Genomic DNA, 16,975 nt, shown 5'->3' on the forward strand with positions numbered 1-16,975 from the left:
AGTGAGATTCCTCCAGTTTAGTGGAGCGCCATTTACTTTCCAACTTTCGCGATATTTGTTTTAATTCACGGGTTTGTGATTTATACCACGGAGCTAACTTCCTCTGTTTTATTATCTTCTTTTTTAAAGGAGCAACAGAGTCGAGTGTTGTTCTTAGAGAGCCTGCAACACTTTCAACAAGGTGATCAATTTCAGAGAAACTAACGTTAGTGCAGGATTCTTGAATATTAGGATAAGGCATTAAAGTAAATGCAGATGGAATTGCTTCCTTAAATTTAGTTATAGCACTATCAGATAAACATCTAGTGTAGACACTTTTACCCAGAGGTGAGTAGTCCTGTAATATGAATTCAAAAGTTATTAAATAATATTCTTTCCACAGAATCCTATTTTATCAGACCATTAAGTCATTAATTTCCACACCATAAACCAAAACAAGGTTGAGGGTGTGATTAAAACAGTGAGTAGGTTTATGTACACTCTGACTAAAACCAATCGAATCTAATAGAGAGATAAACGCGATACTGAGACTATTATTATCGCTGTCCACATGAATATTAAAATCACTTACAATGATTACTTTGTCAGATTTAAGGACTTAATTTGACAGAAACTCTAAGAATTCAGACAGAAATTCAGAGTACGGACCAGGAGCACGGTACACTATAACAAATATAATTGGCTGCACAGTTTTCCAGGTTGAATGTGAAAGACTAAGAACAAGACTTTGCAATGAATTATAATTTAGTTTAGGTTTAGGGTTTATTAATAGGCCTGAGTCATAAATAGCTGCAACACCTCCTCCTCGACCACTGCCTTGAGGAATATGAGTATTAATATGACTGGGAGGAGTGGATTCTTTTAGGCTAACATATTCTTCGGGACACAGCCATGTTTCGGTCAGACAGAGTAAATCAATATGGTTATCTGATATCAGATTGTTTACTAATACAGCTTTAGATGACAGAGATCTGATGTTTAAAAGTCCACATTTTATTTTCTGATATTGTTGCATTGTCGCAGATTTTGTGTTGATTTGTATCAAGTTTTTCTTTATAGCTCCTCTTCTGTTCATTTTTGATCTGTTTAATTTAAATGATCGTGGGGCAGACAGTGTTTGTATACTAAACTGAGCTGGAAAATGCTCCACAGGGAGCGCAGAGAGGTGTGTAAGACTGCCACTCTGCTTCCTGGGCACCTGCAATAAGGGCAGCGCAGAGAGGTGTTTTAAACTGCGACTCTGCTTCCTGATCCCAACACTGGGTTGTCATGGTTTTAGACCGCTAACAACTGCGTCCAGGTTCTTAGATATGAGAGCGGCACCCTCCAAAGTAGGATGAATACCATCTCTCCTAATAAGACCAGGTTTTCCCCACAAAGACTGCCAATTATCTACGAAGCCCACATTATTTACCGGGCACCATCCAGACAGCCAGCGACGGAATGATGACATGCGGCTATACATGTCATCTGTACAGATATACAGCTCTTCTGAGCTCAACCTTACATCAACATCCAGTTTACATATAATTGGGGAGTGATCACTTCCAATAGTGCCTTCTCCGTGCACACCCCATTTGCATTTTGGAGCCATTCTACTGGACAGAATTGTGAGGTCTAGTACAGACTCTTTACCAGTTCTAATATCAATCCTAGTCCTTCTACCATCATTCAAACAAACTAAGTTCCTTTCATTCATTAATTCTTCAATTACCTGCCCATTGTTGTCTGTCTTTTCCCCTCCCCACAGTGAATTATGGGCATTAAAATTTCCACACCATACAACATTATCTCTATCCTGACCTTCTATATCCTCCAGTTCATTTAATGCTAGCTGTTTACAAGGGTTATTGTCATGATTGACGACGGAGGATACACGGAGGAGGGGACCCAAATGCAGACACGGAACTCAGGAGACGGTATTAACAAATTTAATAAAACTAATTTACAAAAGGTGCACTAACACAAAGGAAAAACACAGAGAACTAGATACCAACTCACACGGAGAATGGACACAAGAGGAACAGGTACACAGGGAGACATCAGGGTAGGTAGAAGGTATGATCCGGCACTGAATGAGGCTCAGTACCGGATTATATACAGAGTGGCAGGTGATCAATGCAAACAAGGATCACCTGCCAGGAAAACAAACTCAACACCAGAAAGAAAGCACATACAGAAGAACACCGACAGAGGGAGACAAAAACAACGACTAAAGAGGAGAACGAGAGACTGTCCAGAATCACGACTAATTAATCACTACTATTTTCTTTTTATCTGACCATACTTCCACTACCACATATTCTTGTTCCTTCCCTGTACCCAACACCCTATAGGGAACACCCTCCCGTACAAAGGTAGCACATCCCCCACCATTTCCTTGTTCTCTGTCTTGTCTGATGACAGTATAGTCAGATAAAACAAAATCAAATCTAGGTTTTAACCATGTATCTTGAACACATATTATTTCTGGTTTTATACTCCTACTATCTATAAACTTTTTAAAATCTTGACCATTTGCCAACAGACTCCTTGCATTCCATTGTAAAATGAACATATCCTTTCCCTACTTCCTGGTTTGAGTGCACAGCAAGACAGTCCCTTACTTCTTCCCATTTTAGGTGTCAGGGTTTTGGGTCCGGTGCACTCTGCTGGTCTGTTTGTGTGCTGTTGGCCATGCCTTTGTTTGCAGACCATGTGCTTTTGTGTTTGTGGCTGTGACGCCACTCCCCCTGTTTTTTCCACCACTTATTGTCCACACCTGTCCTGCCAATTAGTTTGCTTGTTACCTTGTTTTCTCCTGCCCAATGATTGGTCTCTGTCTCCCTATTTAAGTTCAACCCTCTCAGTGTCCTTTGTCAGATTGTTTTGCAAGATTGTGTGCCACACTGCCTGTCTTGTATTTTCTCTGTTGTTGTTCGGTTTACTCTGCCTGTTTTGGATTCACTCTGCCTTTTTTTGGATTCACTCTGCCTGTATTGGATTCACTCATTCAGTTTTGATTTTTTTGTTTCTGTCCACTGCCTGAAAGAGGTTCACCCTTTGTTATATAAACCTGTTCATTGAATCTGCTTCTCACCAGGGCCCAGTATTTCAAAATTTGTAATCTGGATCAGAATAATCCGGATAATGAAATCCTCCTTTTCTCAGTCATGGATCACGGTGATCCTGCTGACTTTATCTGAGTATTTCAAAACACAGGCAGGGTGGATCACCGTGATCCCTACCTGGCCGGATACGGATTTCCCAATCTCAAGTCTCCGCCTCCGGGATCTGAAACATGGTGGACTACTTCATGAAAGGAGTAGCGGAGAGCCGACTTTCACGTCAAAAGTGTAAGTTAACCGTCGTCTATTGTGTAGCGGTTTTAATACCATACGAACGGCAACCAACACATCATGCAAGCCAACTATTTGAATTGTCACCTTATTAAAAGCAGGCCGTGGCGATCTCTAATTGAGACGCGGCCGTGCTAACCGGAGCTAACGCGGCTCCATTGACTTGTGTGTTAAGCAGCTAGCGGGCTATCATTAGCGGCTATCATTAGCGTCACGGCAGATTTACAGTATAAGCAGGCTGCATTGTGTACAGACCTGCTCAGTGCTTAGAAAACACAACGCAACACAGTTTGAGTATTAACTACAAGGTTTGTTCAGAAGGTTCAGAATGCTACAGTAGCCTAATGCTGGTGATGATATCATGTTTTTGTGTAGGCTACATAAACACAATTTGGGATTGTGGATTAAGATACTCATACACCTTCTACCTTCAGAGTCCACTCACAGCCATGGACCACTCAGCTACAACAGGGTGAGTGCTGGAAATCCTTGAAAATGCTTTAATTGTATTGATACATTTAAGACTTTCAAGTAATTGGAGTTTGAATAAAGTGCTTGAAACTGCTTAAATTTGTAATGGCATTACTTTCATGGTATTGGTCAGTGACACAATTAGAAACATTTCTTCATCCTAATTCCTCCAACATAATTATGATAATTTATAAAAGGATCTGATTTGATGAAGTAAAATAATCAGTGTGTAAAACACTAACTGAAATACATTGCTACATGTTTTAAAATCACATTCAAGCTATATCCAAATATTTTAAAGGTGCATTTTTAAGCTTGAAGCAACTTTGTCTTCAATTAATCAGAAGCATGAAAATATACCTTGAAAATGCTTGGAAAGTGCTGAAATGTGCAGCATGACATTAACACTGACACAGAAAAAATGTGCACATTTTTCTTTAATCATTCAAGTGGAAAAATAAAGATTAACCATGGCATTTCTCACAGCTCTTCCAGCAGGACCATCAGGCTGCTGCGGTGGTGGAGGCAGCGGATTGGGGACTTCTGCGAAGGGAGGAGGTCCATCAATGGGAGCCCCAAGTGGCACTCTCCTCGTTTGTGCAATGTTGTGGAGCACAATGCAGGCACAGATGACGTGACAGGCCTTCTGTGGCTCCACACGGAGATAGTTCAGGCAGGCAAATCTGCGTTTTATCACGCCATTCAGGCGCTCAATTGTCCCTCTTGTTGTGGCATGGACACTGTTGTACCTCTGCTGAGAGTCATTGGTGACAGTAGCAAAAGGGGTCATCAGCCAGGGTAGAAGGGGGTAACCGCTGTCACCGAGGAGGATGCCATTTGGGGCGGCCTGCTGGAACCTTTGAAAGAGGTGGCTTGACCTCAAAATACGGGCATCGTGTACAGACCCAGGCCATCTTACGACACAGTTGGTGACAATGAGGTCAGCGTTCCCCACAAGCTGCACGTTAATGCTGTGCGGGCCTTTTCTGTTGACATACTCTCATTCCCTGGCATGAGGTGCCTGAATATGCACGTGAGTACAATCAATAACACCAATACAATTGGGCATCCCCCCAATGAGAAAAACTTCCTCTTGGTCCTTGCCATGTCGTCTTCATTTTCAGGCCATTTCACAAATTGACCCAGAAGATTGCTGAGGGCAGATGACACTGAATGCACCACATGGCCGACTGCTGACTTTGTCACTGCCAGTCCATCCCCAATTACCTCAAAGAAGGAACCACATGCATAAAACCGCAAGGTATAAAAGAGTGACTGGTTGATCAACCTCCAGACACCATGGAGGCCCAAAAGAGTAAGGGATTGAACTTTACAGCTGCTGAAACGCATGCGTTGCTGGATGGGGTGAGGTCACATTATAGTGTTTTGTTTGGCACTTTCAGCACCCCTGGCCAGACCAGTGTCTGCAAAGACCAAAGGCGAGATTTGGGCTGCTATCACAGCCCAAATAAATGCCACTGGTAGTGGCCAACTACGGTCGTGGAGCAGGTCAAGCTTCGGTGGAAAAACTTGAAGCAAAAGGCCACCAAGGACCAGGCGGAGGCGAAAAACCCCCAAACAGGGAACAAGCCCTTCAAAGGTAAGACTTAACTGTTTGTCTTCTAAATTCCCATATTATGTTACATTAATGGTACAAGTACTAATTTCATGTCACTTTTGTGAAGCACTATGAGCTACATGTCTTATATGAATGTGCAATACAAATGTTCTTTATTTCGTAAAGCTGGAGAATTCTCAGATACTGTCCTCGATATACTTGGAGGGGAGAGTTCCCATGCCCTCCATGGGATTTTGCCAGCCAGTGTGGGGGAGTCTGACGAGCCACTCAACCTTTCAGCTGACTATGTGCTGCTCACACCTGTGCCATCAACACCATCAAGTGCCAGCATTGCTCCACCCGGTCCACCATTGGTGAGAGCTTGTTTTTTTTGCATTTCACTACACTGTTTTTAAACCTTGGTTTTAGCTTTGCATGTGACCAATAAACTTATCTATCTACCACATCAGGCACGGGGGCCAGCGCCAGAGCGACGGCGACAGAAGAGGCATGCCGGGGATGAGGAAGCCTATGAGAGGCTCCTCAAAATGGAGACCGAAAGGGCAGTCAAACAGACTGAACTGGCCAAACGGCAAATTAAGCTGACGCTGCTTCAGCAAAAAGAGACAGAATTAACAATCAAGCTGTTCGAGAAACAGCTTGACATTTGAAATAGCATGGTCCTTAGTGGTCACATTATTTTTTTGTTGGAATAAAACTTTGTTTGGACCCTGCATTCCTTTGTCTTTCTCTGTTTTGGTACATGCAAGTTACAATGTTTGGTGAACTAGAATTTGAGAAATAATTGTAATTTTATTTACAGCAGTTTTACAGTGTGGTCAAAAATTTTACTATGCTTTACATTTTTTGATATTACTTAAATTACTTGTTAGAAGTACAACACTAACACTTAAGTGTAACAAACATCTTGAGTAACAATATCTAGGAGAAGTATGCGCTGAGAGTTTGTCAAAGTCAAATCCACCTCTGAGGTGGGATTCAAATGATCCTGAAATTTTGGTATCAAGTTGATCCAGATATCTGACTTAACTTTTGAAATACCCAAATCAGCCTTTTATCTGGATTCAGGGGAGGATTGGATTACCAGAGCTGAAACCCTGATCTTCAGGATCAGGATTCTCCTGATCTGTGTTGAAATACACAGTTTTCAGATCTAGATTTAATCCAATCCGACCAGGATAATCCTGTCAGATCACGTTTGAAATACTGTGCCCTGGTCTGCTTTTGGGTCAAAACCAGCTAGCCTAACACGCACTGAGATGGTTAGGGGGAGACAACAGGGCCAATGCACTCATTGCATCAGATGGCTGGGCAGCCCTCAGTAGTATTAGGACCATGAAGTCATGTAGGCAAGATCTAATCATGGAGATCCATCAAATGCTATATGACCTTCAAAACAGGGGGAGGACTGTCAGTTTTTCTGTGGGTTCCTGCTCATGCAGGGGTTGAGGGCAATGAGGATGCAGATATACTGGCAAAACAAGCACTCAGATTACAAACAGTAAACAATATCCCACTAGGGAAAGCAGAAGGAAAGACAGTCATTAAAACCCAAATGCAAAGGGTTTGGCAGGAATATTGGGACATAAATAAGACAGGAAGACACTTTTACGGTATACAAAAACTGGTGGGAAAAGGCGGAGTGGTGGGCGGGAGCAGGAAGGAGGAGGCGGTCATTACCCGCCTCAGATTAGGACACACAGGGCTTAACAGCACGCTAGACAGAAGTGGTAAACATCCTACTGGTAAATGTAAACTGTGTGATCATCCTGAAACTGTGCAGCATGTTCTCATGGAATGCAAGGGATATGAGAGAGAGAGGAGAGATCTAAAATCAGCACTGCAAAGGGAAAAGGTGAGATTTACGGTAGAGAACATGTTGCAAAGATCAGAAAGCATTAGGAGGTATGTGTGTAAATACTTGAGGGAAACAGGCTTAATGGATAGGGTTTAAGGTTTTTTTTTTTCTTTTCTTTTTTTCTGTCATCTAATGTTCCACACTCCAGTCCGGTAGGTGGCGGCAATGCACCTATAAGCTGGATGCCAGCCGCCAATCAAATCCAGAAGAAGAAGAACAGTACAGTAGCCGTAGCAGTAGCTGTAGCTAAAGGGGCGGGAGCACCCGGTGTAGAGGGAAGCTCGAAACCCATCGAAGGATGCTCGTCTTTCAGGTGAGATACAGCGGGATATAATGATAATTCATCTGAAGTGAAGGTGGACAGACGTTTCCGAACGTCTACCGCTTTACAGCTGAAGGGAAGGACACTGTCGGAAATATGCAAACAGGTTAGTAAATGGTCACAGTTAAAACCTCAGCTAAGCAGCTAACGTTAGATGAACCGACGTTAGCTAAAGTATGTCGGTTGCTCTGAAAAGAAGTCAGGTTTCATTACCCTACCAAGGCCTATATAACCTACCAGGAGAGCATTAGGAATTTTGACATTCCTATTAGCAGCTATATTACCACCACCGAGCTAGTAGAAACGATTTCACACACAGGAACAGGGTGAGCTGGAAACCAATGATCCACATCTTTTGCTAGAAAAGGCAATCATATAAAAATAATTTATATGAGGATATGGTCTTGGAGGGCTAAACCGCTGTTCATGTTTTGTGGTTGTATGCGCCAGGTAATGATGAGCACAGACTGGGTCACAGTGATCTCTCATCCAGCTCTGGGTTCTGTGGGACTGAGTTAAACTGCACAGGCCTGCAGCACTGTGCTGCTCACTGTTTGACCTCTGCTGTGACAAAAAAGCTTTGACAGGCCAATACAACTGACCAGCCCTAACCTCTGCTACTTGTCATGAGATTCTGTATGTCCTAATGGTGTAATTCACAATTTTTTTTTCCCTTTTCTTCTTTCATGGGGCTGCAATCGATAATTTAACAATATAACAGGAGAAGGAGTGCTGTTGTGCGAATATCAGCACTAGTGTTTTTCGGTTGCTTTTATACAAAAGTTCTACAAGCGTGTTTTATTAGTTAACAGTAATAAGTGACAAGGGATTATGATTTGTTTATTTATTTAATCATTTATTTGGCTCTGCCAACACAAATAGTTAAGCAACTGGATGGGGGACAAGGCTGTTGCCAGGCAACACATAAACATTCACTACACACAAGCTAGCTGTGTCTGCATATTACCTCTATGTATCATTTACATTTATCTGTATGTTTCCATTTATTGTGAATCTACTAAAATAAGAGTCTGTTGACAGCTTTTTTGGCATGATGTGTTTTTCTAATGAGTTAACAGCTGATCAGACAGCGCCTTGCTCCATTGTTTCCAGCTCTCCATAGATGGTCTCCAGTAAGTTTTTGTTTAGATATGTATTTAATGTTCTGCAACACATTATCTATGAATCAAAATTGAATCATACTTTGTGTTTGTTTAGATGAAGCCTCTCACCTATGCCCACTCACTGCCATGATCTCCCTCACCTCGGGTCCCGCATCAGACTGTTTCTGTATTACAGTGGCTCTCAGGCTGTGGTTGGTGTAAGACGTGTGACCTTGCTAGGGTTGTTCAAAAAATCGATACTCGGAAAATAATTGATACTCAAAATTAGTGTCAGATCAGATACTAACTTGCCATCAACAGTGCAGCCTCTGCCTCGTCCAGTTGAAGCGTTAACATCAATAAGCATTGCTGTAGACAAAACAAGACAGAAGCTCCAGCTCGTCTCTCTGAGCACATGAACACTGGTTCATCACATCAACAACAATGAGCTGATTGAACACAGCTAGAGCTGCTGCTGGAGGACCTTCAAGGCCAGTTTTAGTAGAAAATAAACAAAGGAAAAGTGTTGCGTTGAAGTATTTAGCATACGAGGCTAACAACCAGGGATAGTCTAAGGATATAAACAAGCCGCTAGTGTCTAGCATCAAATAATAAACAGTAATGTTAACGGAAGAGCTAAGCAGCTAACATCAGTCCTTTCCGTCTAACGTTCAGAGACGTTAATTTAACAGGAGGACACAATAATGTGTGTGAAAAGTCAAAAAGAGAGAAACTGTGACAGCTGCTTTACCAACTCTATTTAATCAGCAGAGATAATATGGAGCCAAGTCAGCAGAAACAGTAGATAAACAGGACTGTAGCTGAAGACATTAGCATGGAGCAGACCCCCTTTTACACTGTGGAGAAACCTGACTAACAACAACTGATTCACCAACTGAATCCAAGGTTTAACCTCCTTCATTAAGTCATTTAATGTCCACAGAAAACTTTGAGCTCTACAACATAATGAAACAAACAAGAGAGTTTGAAGATATTTGTCATATTTAAACCCTACAGTTATGTGTTTTCTTTTTTCATTTCACTAAGTCCTGACAACTTTTTAAAATGTTGTGGTATCGAGTATTTTCCTGGGTATCGGTATCGACTTTGAAATTCTAGTATTGTGACAACCCTGGTCCAGTCCCAGCCTGGTCAGTTGCGTACATGAACTGATGAAGCCTCTTGGATGAGAGGTGAAACGTGTTGTCTGGAGCCTAGTGCTCCTGGTAGGGTCTCCCATGGCAGGGTGGTCTCATGCGAGGGGCCGGACTAAGAATGGTTCACAAAAACTCTATGGACAAACGAGGAAGTGACAGAGAGACGCTGCTTGGAGGAAGCCCGGGGCCCCCGTCTGGAGCCAGGCCCAGACAGAGGGCTCGCCGGCGAGCGCCTGGTGGCCGGGTTTGCCATGGAGCCTGGCCGGGCACAGCCCGAAAAAGTGACGTGACGCCTCCCTCCTCTCCGTCCTGTGGGCCCACCACTTGCAGGAGGAACCACTGGGGTCGGGTGCGCTGCTGCACGGGTGGCAGTGAAGGTGAGGGGCCTCGACGGACCAGACACGGGCAGCAGAGGCTGGCTCTGGGGACGTGGAATGTCACCTCTCTGTCGGGGAAGGAGCCTGAGCTTGTAAGGGAGGTGGAGCGCTATCAGTTAGATCTGGTGGGGTTAGATCTTACCTCCACACACAGTCTGGGTTCTGGAACTGTACTCCTGGATAGGGGTTGAACCCTATTCTTCTCTGGAGTTGCCCAGGGTGTGAGGCGCCGGGCGAGTGAGGGATACTCACAAACCCCCGGCTTTGAGGGTTGCCTCCTTACACCTGCGGGTGGTAGGGGGGAAAACTCTGACTGTTGTTTGTGCACATGGACCGAACAGCAGTTCAGAGTATTCGGCCTTCTTGGAGACCGTGAATGGAGTCCTGCATGGGGCTCCAGTAGGGGACTCCATAGTTCTGCTGGGAGACTTCAACACCCACGTGGGCAATGATGGAGACACCTGGAGAGGCGTGATTGGGAGGAACGGCCTCCCTGATCTAAATCCGATTAGACTTCTGTGCTAGTCATGGATTGTCTATAACTAACAACATCTTCAAACATAAGGATGCTCATAAGTGTACGTGGTACCAGAGCACCCTAGGCCAAAGGTCGATGATCGATTTTGTGATCGTATCATCTGATCTGAGGCCGTATGTTTTGGACACTTGAGCGAAGAAAGGAGCAGAGCTGTCAACTGATCACCATCTGGTGATGAGTTGGGTCAGTGGATGGGGAAGATTCTGGACAGACCAGGTAAGCCCAAAAGAGTAGTGCGGGAACTGGGAACATCTGGAGGAGACCCCTGTCCGAGATATCTTCAACTCACACCTCACACCGGCGGAGTTTTTCTGGCATCCCTGTGGAGGTTGGGGGCATTGAACCGGAGTGGGCAATGTTCAATTCTTCAATTGCTGAAGCTGCAGCGGTGAGCTGTGGCCTCAAGGTCTTAGGTGCCCACACCGTGGTGGACACCGGTGGTCTGGGAAGCTGTTCGACTGAAGGAGGCTTTCCGGGATATGATATCCCAGAAGACTCCGGAGGTAGTTCCAAGGTACGGACGGGCCAGATGGGCTGCAGCCTCTGCTGTGTCAGCTGATGGGAAATCATTGTCAATATCTCCGGCAGAAGTCACTGAGGTAGTCAAACAACTCCACAGTGGCAAAGCCCCAGGGATTGATGAGATTCGTCCAGAAATGCTGAAAGCTTTGGGTTTGGAGGGGCTGTCTTGGGTTGACACGTCTCTTCAACATTGCGTGGAAGTCTGGGACAGTGCCAAGTGAGTGGCAGACCGGGGTGGTGGTTCCCCTATTTAAAAAGGGGGACCAGAGGGCGTGTGCCAATTACAGGGGTATCACACTACTCAGCCTCCCTAAAGTCTACTCCAAGGTGCTGGTAAGGAGGGTTCGTCCTATAGTCGAACCTCAGATTGAAGAGTAACAATGCGGATTCCGTCCTGGACATGGAACAACGGACCAGCTCTTCACTCTCGCAAGGATCCTGGAGGGGGCCTGGGAGTATGCCCATCCAGTCTACATGTGCTATGTGGATCTGGAGAAGGCATATGACCGGGTCCCTCTGGAGATACTGTGGGAGGTGCTGCGGGAGTATGGGGTGAGGGGGTCACTTCTGTGGGCCATCCAATCTCTGTACCTGGTCCTGATGGCATCGTCGGTCAGTGACCTTCAGCACTCACTGGATCGGTTCGCAGCTGAGTGTGAAATGGCTGCGATGAGGATCAGCATCTCTAAATCTGATAGACACTGGATAGACACTGCTGTCCGCGTCATCTTCTTCGACTTCTCCAGAAACTTTAACACCATCCAGCCCAAGCTGCTGTCTCTCATCCCCTCCACGAAACCCTCGACAAGCTTAAGAGCAGCTTCAGCAACAGATTCATTAAACCTCGCTGCCTTAAAGAACAGCACAGGAAATCATTCCTACCTGCTGCCATCAGACTCTTCAACGCTTCACAGCAACGCTCAGGAAACACACTCACATAATTTAAGCAACTTATTACTTAAATCCTACCACTGTAATTAAAAATACACCTTTCTCTCTCTTGCACCTTAAAATCCACATTGTATATTGTAATATAGTGTTTTAAATCTCCGATACTGTACTCTTATTGTAGTTTATATTTTGTATTTTATATTTTGTATTTCTGATTGTTTTGTACCGCTGCTACGATGACCTAATTTCCCCTCGCGGATAAATAAAGGTATCTATCTATTTTTTTGCAAATATTCACTCATTTTGAATTTGATGCCTGCAACACGTTCCAAAAAAAGATTTTACTTGGCACCAAGTTGTGCATTTTGTAAATTTGTGATTGCAAATTTAAGGAAAAAGTCAAAGACTGACAGGTTCTTGCTTCTCAGATGTGAGGTTTTGTTGCTCTCTGTAATTTGATTGTAAATGTAACATCTGTTTTAAATAAATGTATAGGCCTTTATGGTAATTGAGAGTCTGTGTTTCAGTGGCGTTGCTTGTTAGACACTGCAGAAACTCTGGAGTCTCTGGTTGTTGCAGTGAATATTTAATCACAACTGTTGATAAAATGCTTTTACCCTTCTCCAGAGAACCAAACCTTTATCTTGCCTCTAAACTACAACCCCCCTGCCAATCTGGTCCAGTATGCGGTGACTGAGACTGAGGCCTGAAGGCACAGTGGATCCAGCGGCAGCAGCAGGCATCTTGCTTAGATGAAGGATGAAGAGCCCGGTGCACAGATGCAGGGACGCGGAGCAGGGGCGTGGGCAGGGCAGGGCCAACTGCCTACAGGCCGAGCAGCGCATACCTATCTCCAAAGACGTCATCACTTCCTCCTCTGCCTCTGCCATGTGGTTCATCAGGGACGTCTGTGGCATTGTGTGCGCCATCATCACCTGGCTGCTGGTGTTGTATGCAGAGTTCGTGGTGCTGTTTGTAATGCTACTGCCCTCCAAGAATCTGACGTATAGCATTGTGAACGGGACCCTGTTCAATATTCTGGCATTCCTCGCCCTTGCCTCACATCTCAGGGCCATGTGCACTGACCCTGTAGGTGACACATACACACAAATTAAAAATTAGGTGACAGACTGTCATGGACATGAATATCCTGTTTTGAGATTTATGGCGGATATGATTATATTCTGGATATGGTGTTTACATGAGCACAAAAAGATTTGGGCTATTAATATTCCTCATACACATGATATGTTTACTGCATTCTGTTTTGCAGGTGCTGTGTTTACACAAACAAACCTGCAACAGGAAATATCCTACACTGTACATTTGCTATCACACACAAACAGACAAACTATGTACTGAGCTATTCCTGAAAGCAGCTACGCTATAACTTCCTTCGCACTGGTGCCAGCCTGTCACTGTCACTAACACCATCATGTAGGACAGGAGGATGAAGATACAATCTCTTTTATTTCTGAAAGACAAAACTCTGTTTCTACATAACTACAGAAAGTGAGACACTTTGCTGCCACCATTGTTTTTGTTTCTGTTGTGTTACGTCACTTGGCCTGCACAGAGAGTCGGTGGCACTCAGTAATCAGGATATGGTGTATACATGCACCAGTATCCTTGTTTATGGAGTACTTCAGGTAGCATGTTCAGGTTTCTCATGAACAGGATAAGGGCTTATCCAGGTTTCTGAAAATGGGATATGGTGTTTACATGGTTAAACTTATACTTAACCACATAATCCAATAACCTGATCATAAATGTGATATTCATGTCCATGTAAAAACACTCACTGTCGCAGACAGGTTTAGGTTCTTAACATTTTATATAGTCCTGACTTCTGATTAATGGAGCTGAACTTTCCTAAAATTATACAATAATATTTAGCTTCTACTGTGATGACTAATGAGCTGCAATTTACGCTGAATTCATCTGCTGTACTGTGTGATCATGTTTCTTGTTAGGGGGCGGTGCCAAAAGGGAATGCCACTAAGGAATACATAGAAAGCCTTCAGCTGAAACCAGGGCAGGTGGTCTACAAATGTCCCAAGTGCTGCAGCATCAAGCCTGACCGAGCACACCACTGCAGGTAGGGCAAAAAGGACATCAAACTGTAACTGCTGCATTAGACACTCACACACCTGTTCCCATGCTTACAGCTGCAGTGTTTTGGTGCAGACTGTCATCATAAATTCTCACTTTGGTTTAGAACTATGATCAGGCCCAACCCTACATGAACCAACATAGTTTCTGTCCTACCCCGACTGAGCCCGAACCACAGCAGCATTTTTTTTTTTTTAAACTCAATTGGGTTTTTATTCATGATGTTACACAGACTATAGGGTCTTCATTTGAATCGAAAAGAACAAGAACACCATGAAATTTGCATTAACTCGGCCCAGTTTAAGCCCAGACCAATTGGTTTCGGGCAGAGAGTCAAACTTGTGCTCTTGCTAATAAGTGAAATAGAAATCGTTCTCAGAGTAGTGCCCTTGGCTTTCTACTAATGTTGATCTTGTGCTCTTATTGTTGTCTTGGAGGGTTGATGTCACATACATTTTATTTTAATCTATTTGTTTTCCCCTTAAGACTTAACTTGCTGTGTCTCTCACAGTGTCTGCAAACGCTGCATACGCAAGATGGACCACCACTGTCCCTGGGTCAATAACTGTGTTGGGGAGAACAACCAAAAATACTTTGTGCTTTTCACAGTAAGTTTACTCCATGAATGAGTCTTATAATGTTGGCTGACCAAAAACCCATCATAGATTATAAACTGAAGAAGGTTGCCAAAGACCAATTTTCAGCTTTTGACTAAAAACATTTCACTAAAAGTATTTGTTTTTGCCAATGACAGAAGTGTCTGACTCAATTATGGAAAGATGGAGAAGTTGCTGTTTTCCTGCCATGCATTGGTTTGTAGCTACTGATGAAGGTCAACACAATAAATTTAGCTAATAGGTTTAGCCTACCTCTGCTGCAGAAAGTGTTTCAATCTTGAAACAGCATTTTTCTGTAGTAAAGTGTGCTTTGGTTGGATTTGGTCTTCTACTCTTTGTCTGGCAGAAGTGTCCGGATCAAATCTCTTGGGACATGTGATCACTCAGACATGATATTCTGAGCGATGCAGTGCATCTGGAGTTATTAGGATTAATTTGTAGCGCAACTAGCCACAATTTCTGCCTCTCTGCATTCAAAGGGAACGTTAGTCTGTGAAAGCTGCCTGAAGTGGAACTCCATGTATTGTTGGCACAGTTTGGAAATGCGCAAAAACTGTCTATAGGCACTATCCCATGAGATTTCAGAATGAGATTTCAGACTTCTCCATCTCTCCAAAATCCAGTCAGACATTTCTGATAACAATCTGAGCCTGTCAGTGGCAAAAGCTAATACTTTTAGTGGACGTATATTGTCGGTGTGCTGGTGCCCTGTTTGATGACATTGCAGCCGGGTTTGCAGCAGCCAGACTGCAGCACTCCACTCAATACTGGACCAATGCAGGGATCCTTTAGTGAATACCACTCTGTTTGCAGTTACTGAATGTGATAAACAGTCCTCATTTTCTTTTCTTTTTTACCTAGATGTACATTGCACTCGTCTCTCTCCACTCTCTGCTAATGGTGGTCTTCCATTTCCTCTACTGCTTTGAAGATGATTGGACAAGTGAGTGTTTTTTTTTTTTAAACCCATGTAGCCCTCAGTTCCCTGCATTTCTTCAAGTACTCAGAACTTGAGTTTCAAACTGGCTATGTTCCTTTGAAATGTTTGTTATACATTTAACCACCCAGCCCAATTTGGGGGAGGGGGGGGGGGGGGTACCAGCATGGGGCGTGTCCACTGGATGTGCTAAAACCACGCCCACCTGCCTCTATTAACTGGAAAAAATCAATGCTTCATCTAGCCGCAGAAAGATAAACAGACACTTCTTAGTAGTTGTTTAGGCTAACTTTAGTTCTGTGACACTGAAGCATTTTGACAGGCAAATTCAGCACACACATTGTTTATTAAGCATAATAAAGGAGCTCTTATGTTAAGATGGGGTTGTGGTTATTTAGTTAATTTTCGTGGTGTGTTAATGGTAATTCCAATTATGTGTTAGCATTGTGCTAACAGACATTTAATGTACTTTTTTATAGTAAATCAGTTAACATTGCAATGATACAAATGAACAGTAAATGCTAATGGACTAAGCACTAGTCCAACCATACAACCATGAGGTAACCAAACTCACGGTTGTAGCTGTTATGCTAGCTATAAGAGTTATTTTTCTTGTTAGGATGGGGCCATCACAAAGCTGCATGCATTTACATGTCATGCTAAATTAACATTCTGTAGCCCCTCCCTCAACCAGACACCTTTCTTTTCTTTGGCCATATTAATTTGTAGGCGGTGAATGTATCATCACTAAATCAAATGGTATGGATTTTAGTATGTAAATATTTGGTTTAGTTTGGATAAATGAGATCTATGACATGGGGACATCAGCTTCATCAAGCTTTCGCTACAAAGACAATACTGGACTATCTTGGTGTTTGTTAATGATAAAAAAGTTTAAATATATGGATAAAAAAAGGAAATACAACCCTAATTCAGATGAAGTTGGGATGTTGTGTAAAATAAATAAATAAAAACAATATTCAATGATTTGTAAATCGTTTTCAACCTATATTCAATTGAATCCACTATGAAGACAAGATATTTAGTCTTCAAACTGATAAACTTTTATTCAAATATTCACTCATTTTGAATTTGATGCCTGCAAACTGATCCAAAAAAGCTGGGACAGGGTCAACAAAAGATTGGGAAAGTC

The 16,975-nt window shown here is 43.2% G+C and overlaps 1 protein-coding gene, 1 long non-coding RNA gene and 1 pseudogene across 6 annotated transcripts in view; 2 read left to right on the plus strand and 1 right to left on the minus strand.

Moving 5' to 3' along the window:
* The first annotated feature begins 3,266 nt into the window (after nucleotides 1-3,266).
* On the plus strand, nucleotides 3,267-6,101 carry LOC310950363. The gene is made up of 3 exons (XR_014593288.1): nucleotides 3,267-3,335; nucleotides 3,773-3,810; nucleotides 5,838-6,101. It is a non-coding gene; the product is annotated as an uncharacterized lncRNA (long non-coding RNA).
* Nucleotides 4,255-5,159, minus strand: LOC310950031 (putative nuclease HARBI1; annotated as a pseudogene). Its single transcript has one exon. The product of its transcript is annotated as a putative nuclease HARBI1 (transcript).
* Nucleotides 6,102-7,502: 1,401 nt separating the features above from the next.
* zdhhc3a (zDHHC palmitoyltransferase 3a) overlaps nucleotides 7,503-16,975 on the plus strand; it is a gene marked incomplete at its 3' end in the record, with an annotated part of 31,961 nt that continues 22,488 nt past the window's right edge. For 2 of the 4 annotated variants that reach the window (XM_083918207.1, XM_083918210.1), the window contains exons 1-5: nucleotides 7,511-7,674; nucleotides 12,784-13,245; nucleotides 14,130-14,254; nucleotides 14,780-14,876; nucleotides 15,747-15,828. In XM_083918207.1, the coding sequence (XP_083774333.1) occupies nucleotides 12,916-13,245; nucleotides 14,130-14,254; nucleotides 14,780-14,876; nucleotides 15,747-15,828 (634 nt within the window). In that variant the 5' untranslated portion in view covers nucleotides 7,511-7,674; nucleotides 12,784-12,915. Of the gene's footprint in view, nucleotides 7,675-12,783; nucleotides 13,246-14,129; nucleotides 14,255-14,779; nucleotides 14,877-15,746; nucleotides 15,829-16,975 lie in introns of all 4 variants that reach the window. The other 2 variants (XM_083918208.1, XM_083918209.1) reach the window with 2 other exon arrangements.

The sequence above is a fragment of the Echiichthys vipera genome, assembly GCF_963691815.1.
Source record: "Echiichthys vipera genome assembly, chromosome: 8".
NCBI classification, from domain to species: domain Eukaryota; kingdom Metazoa; phylum Chordata; class Actinopteri; order Perciformes; family Trachinidae; genus Echiichthys; species Echiichthys vipera.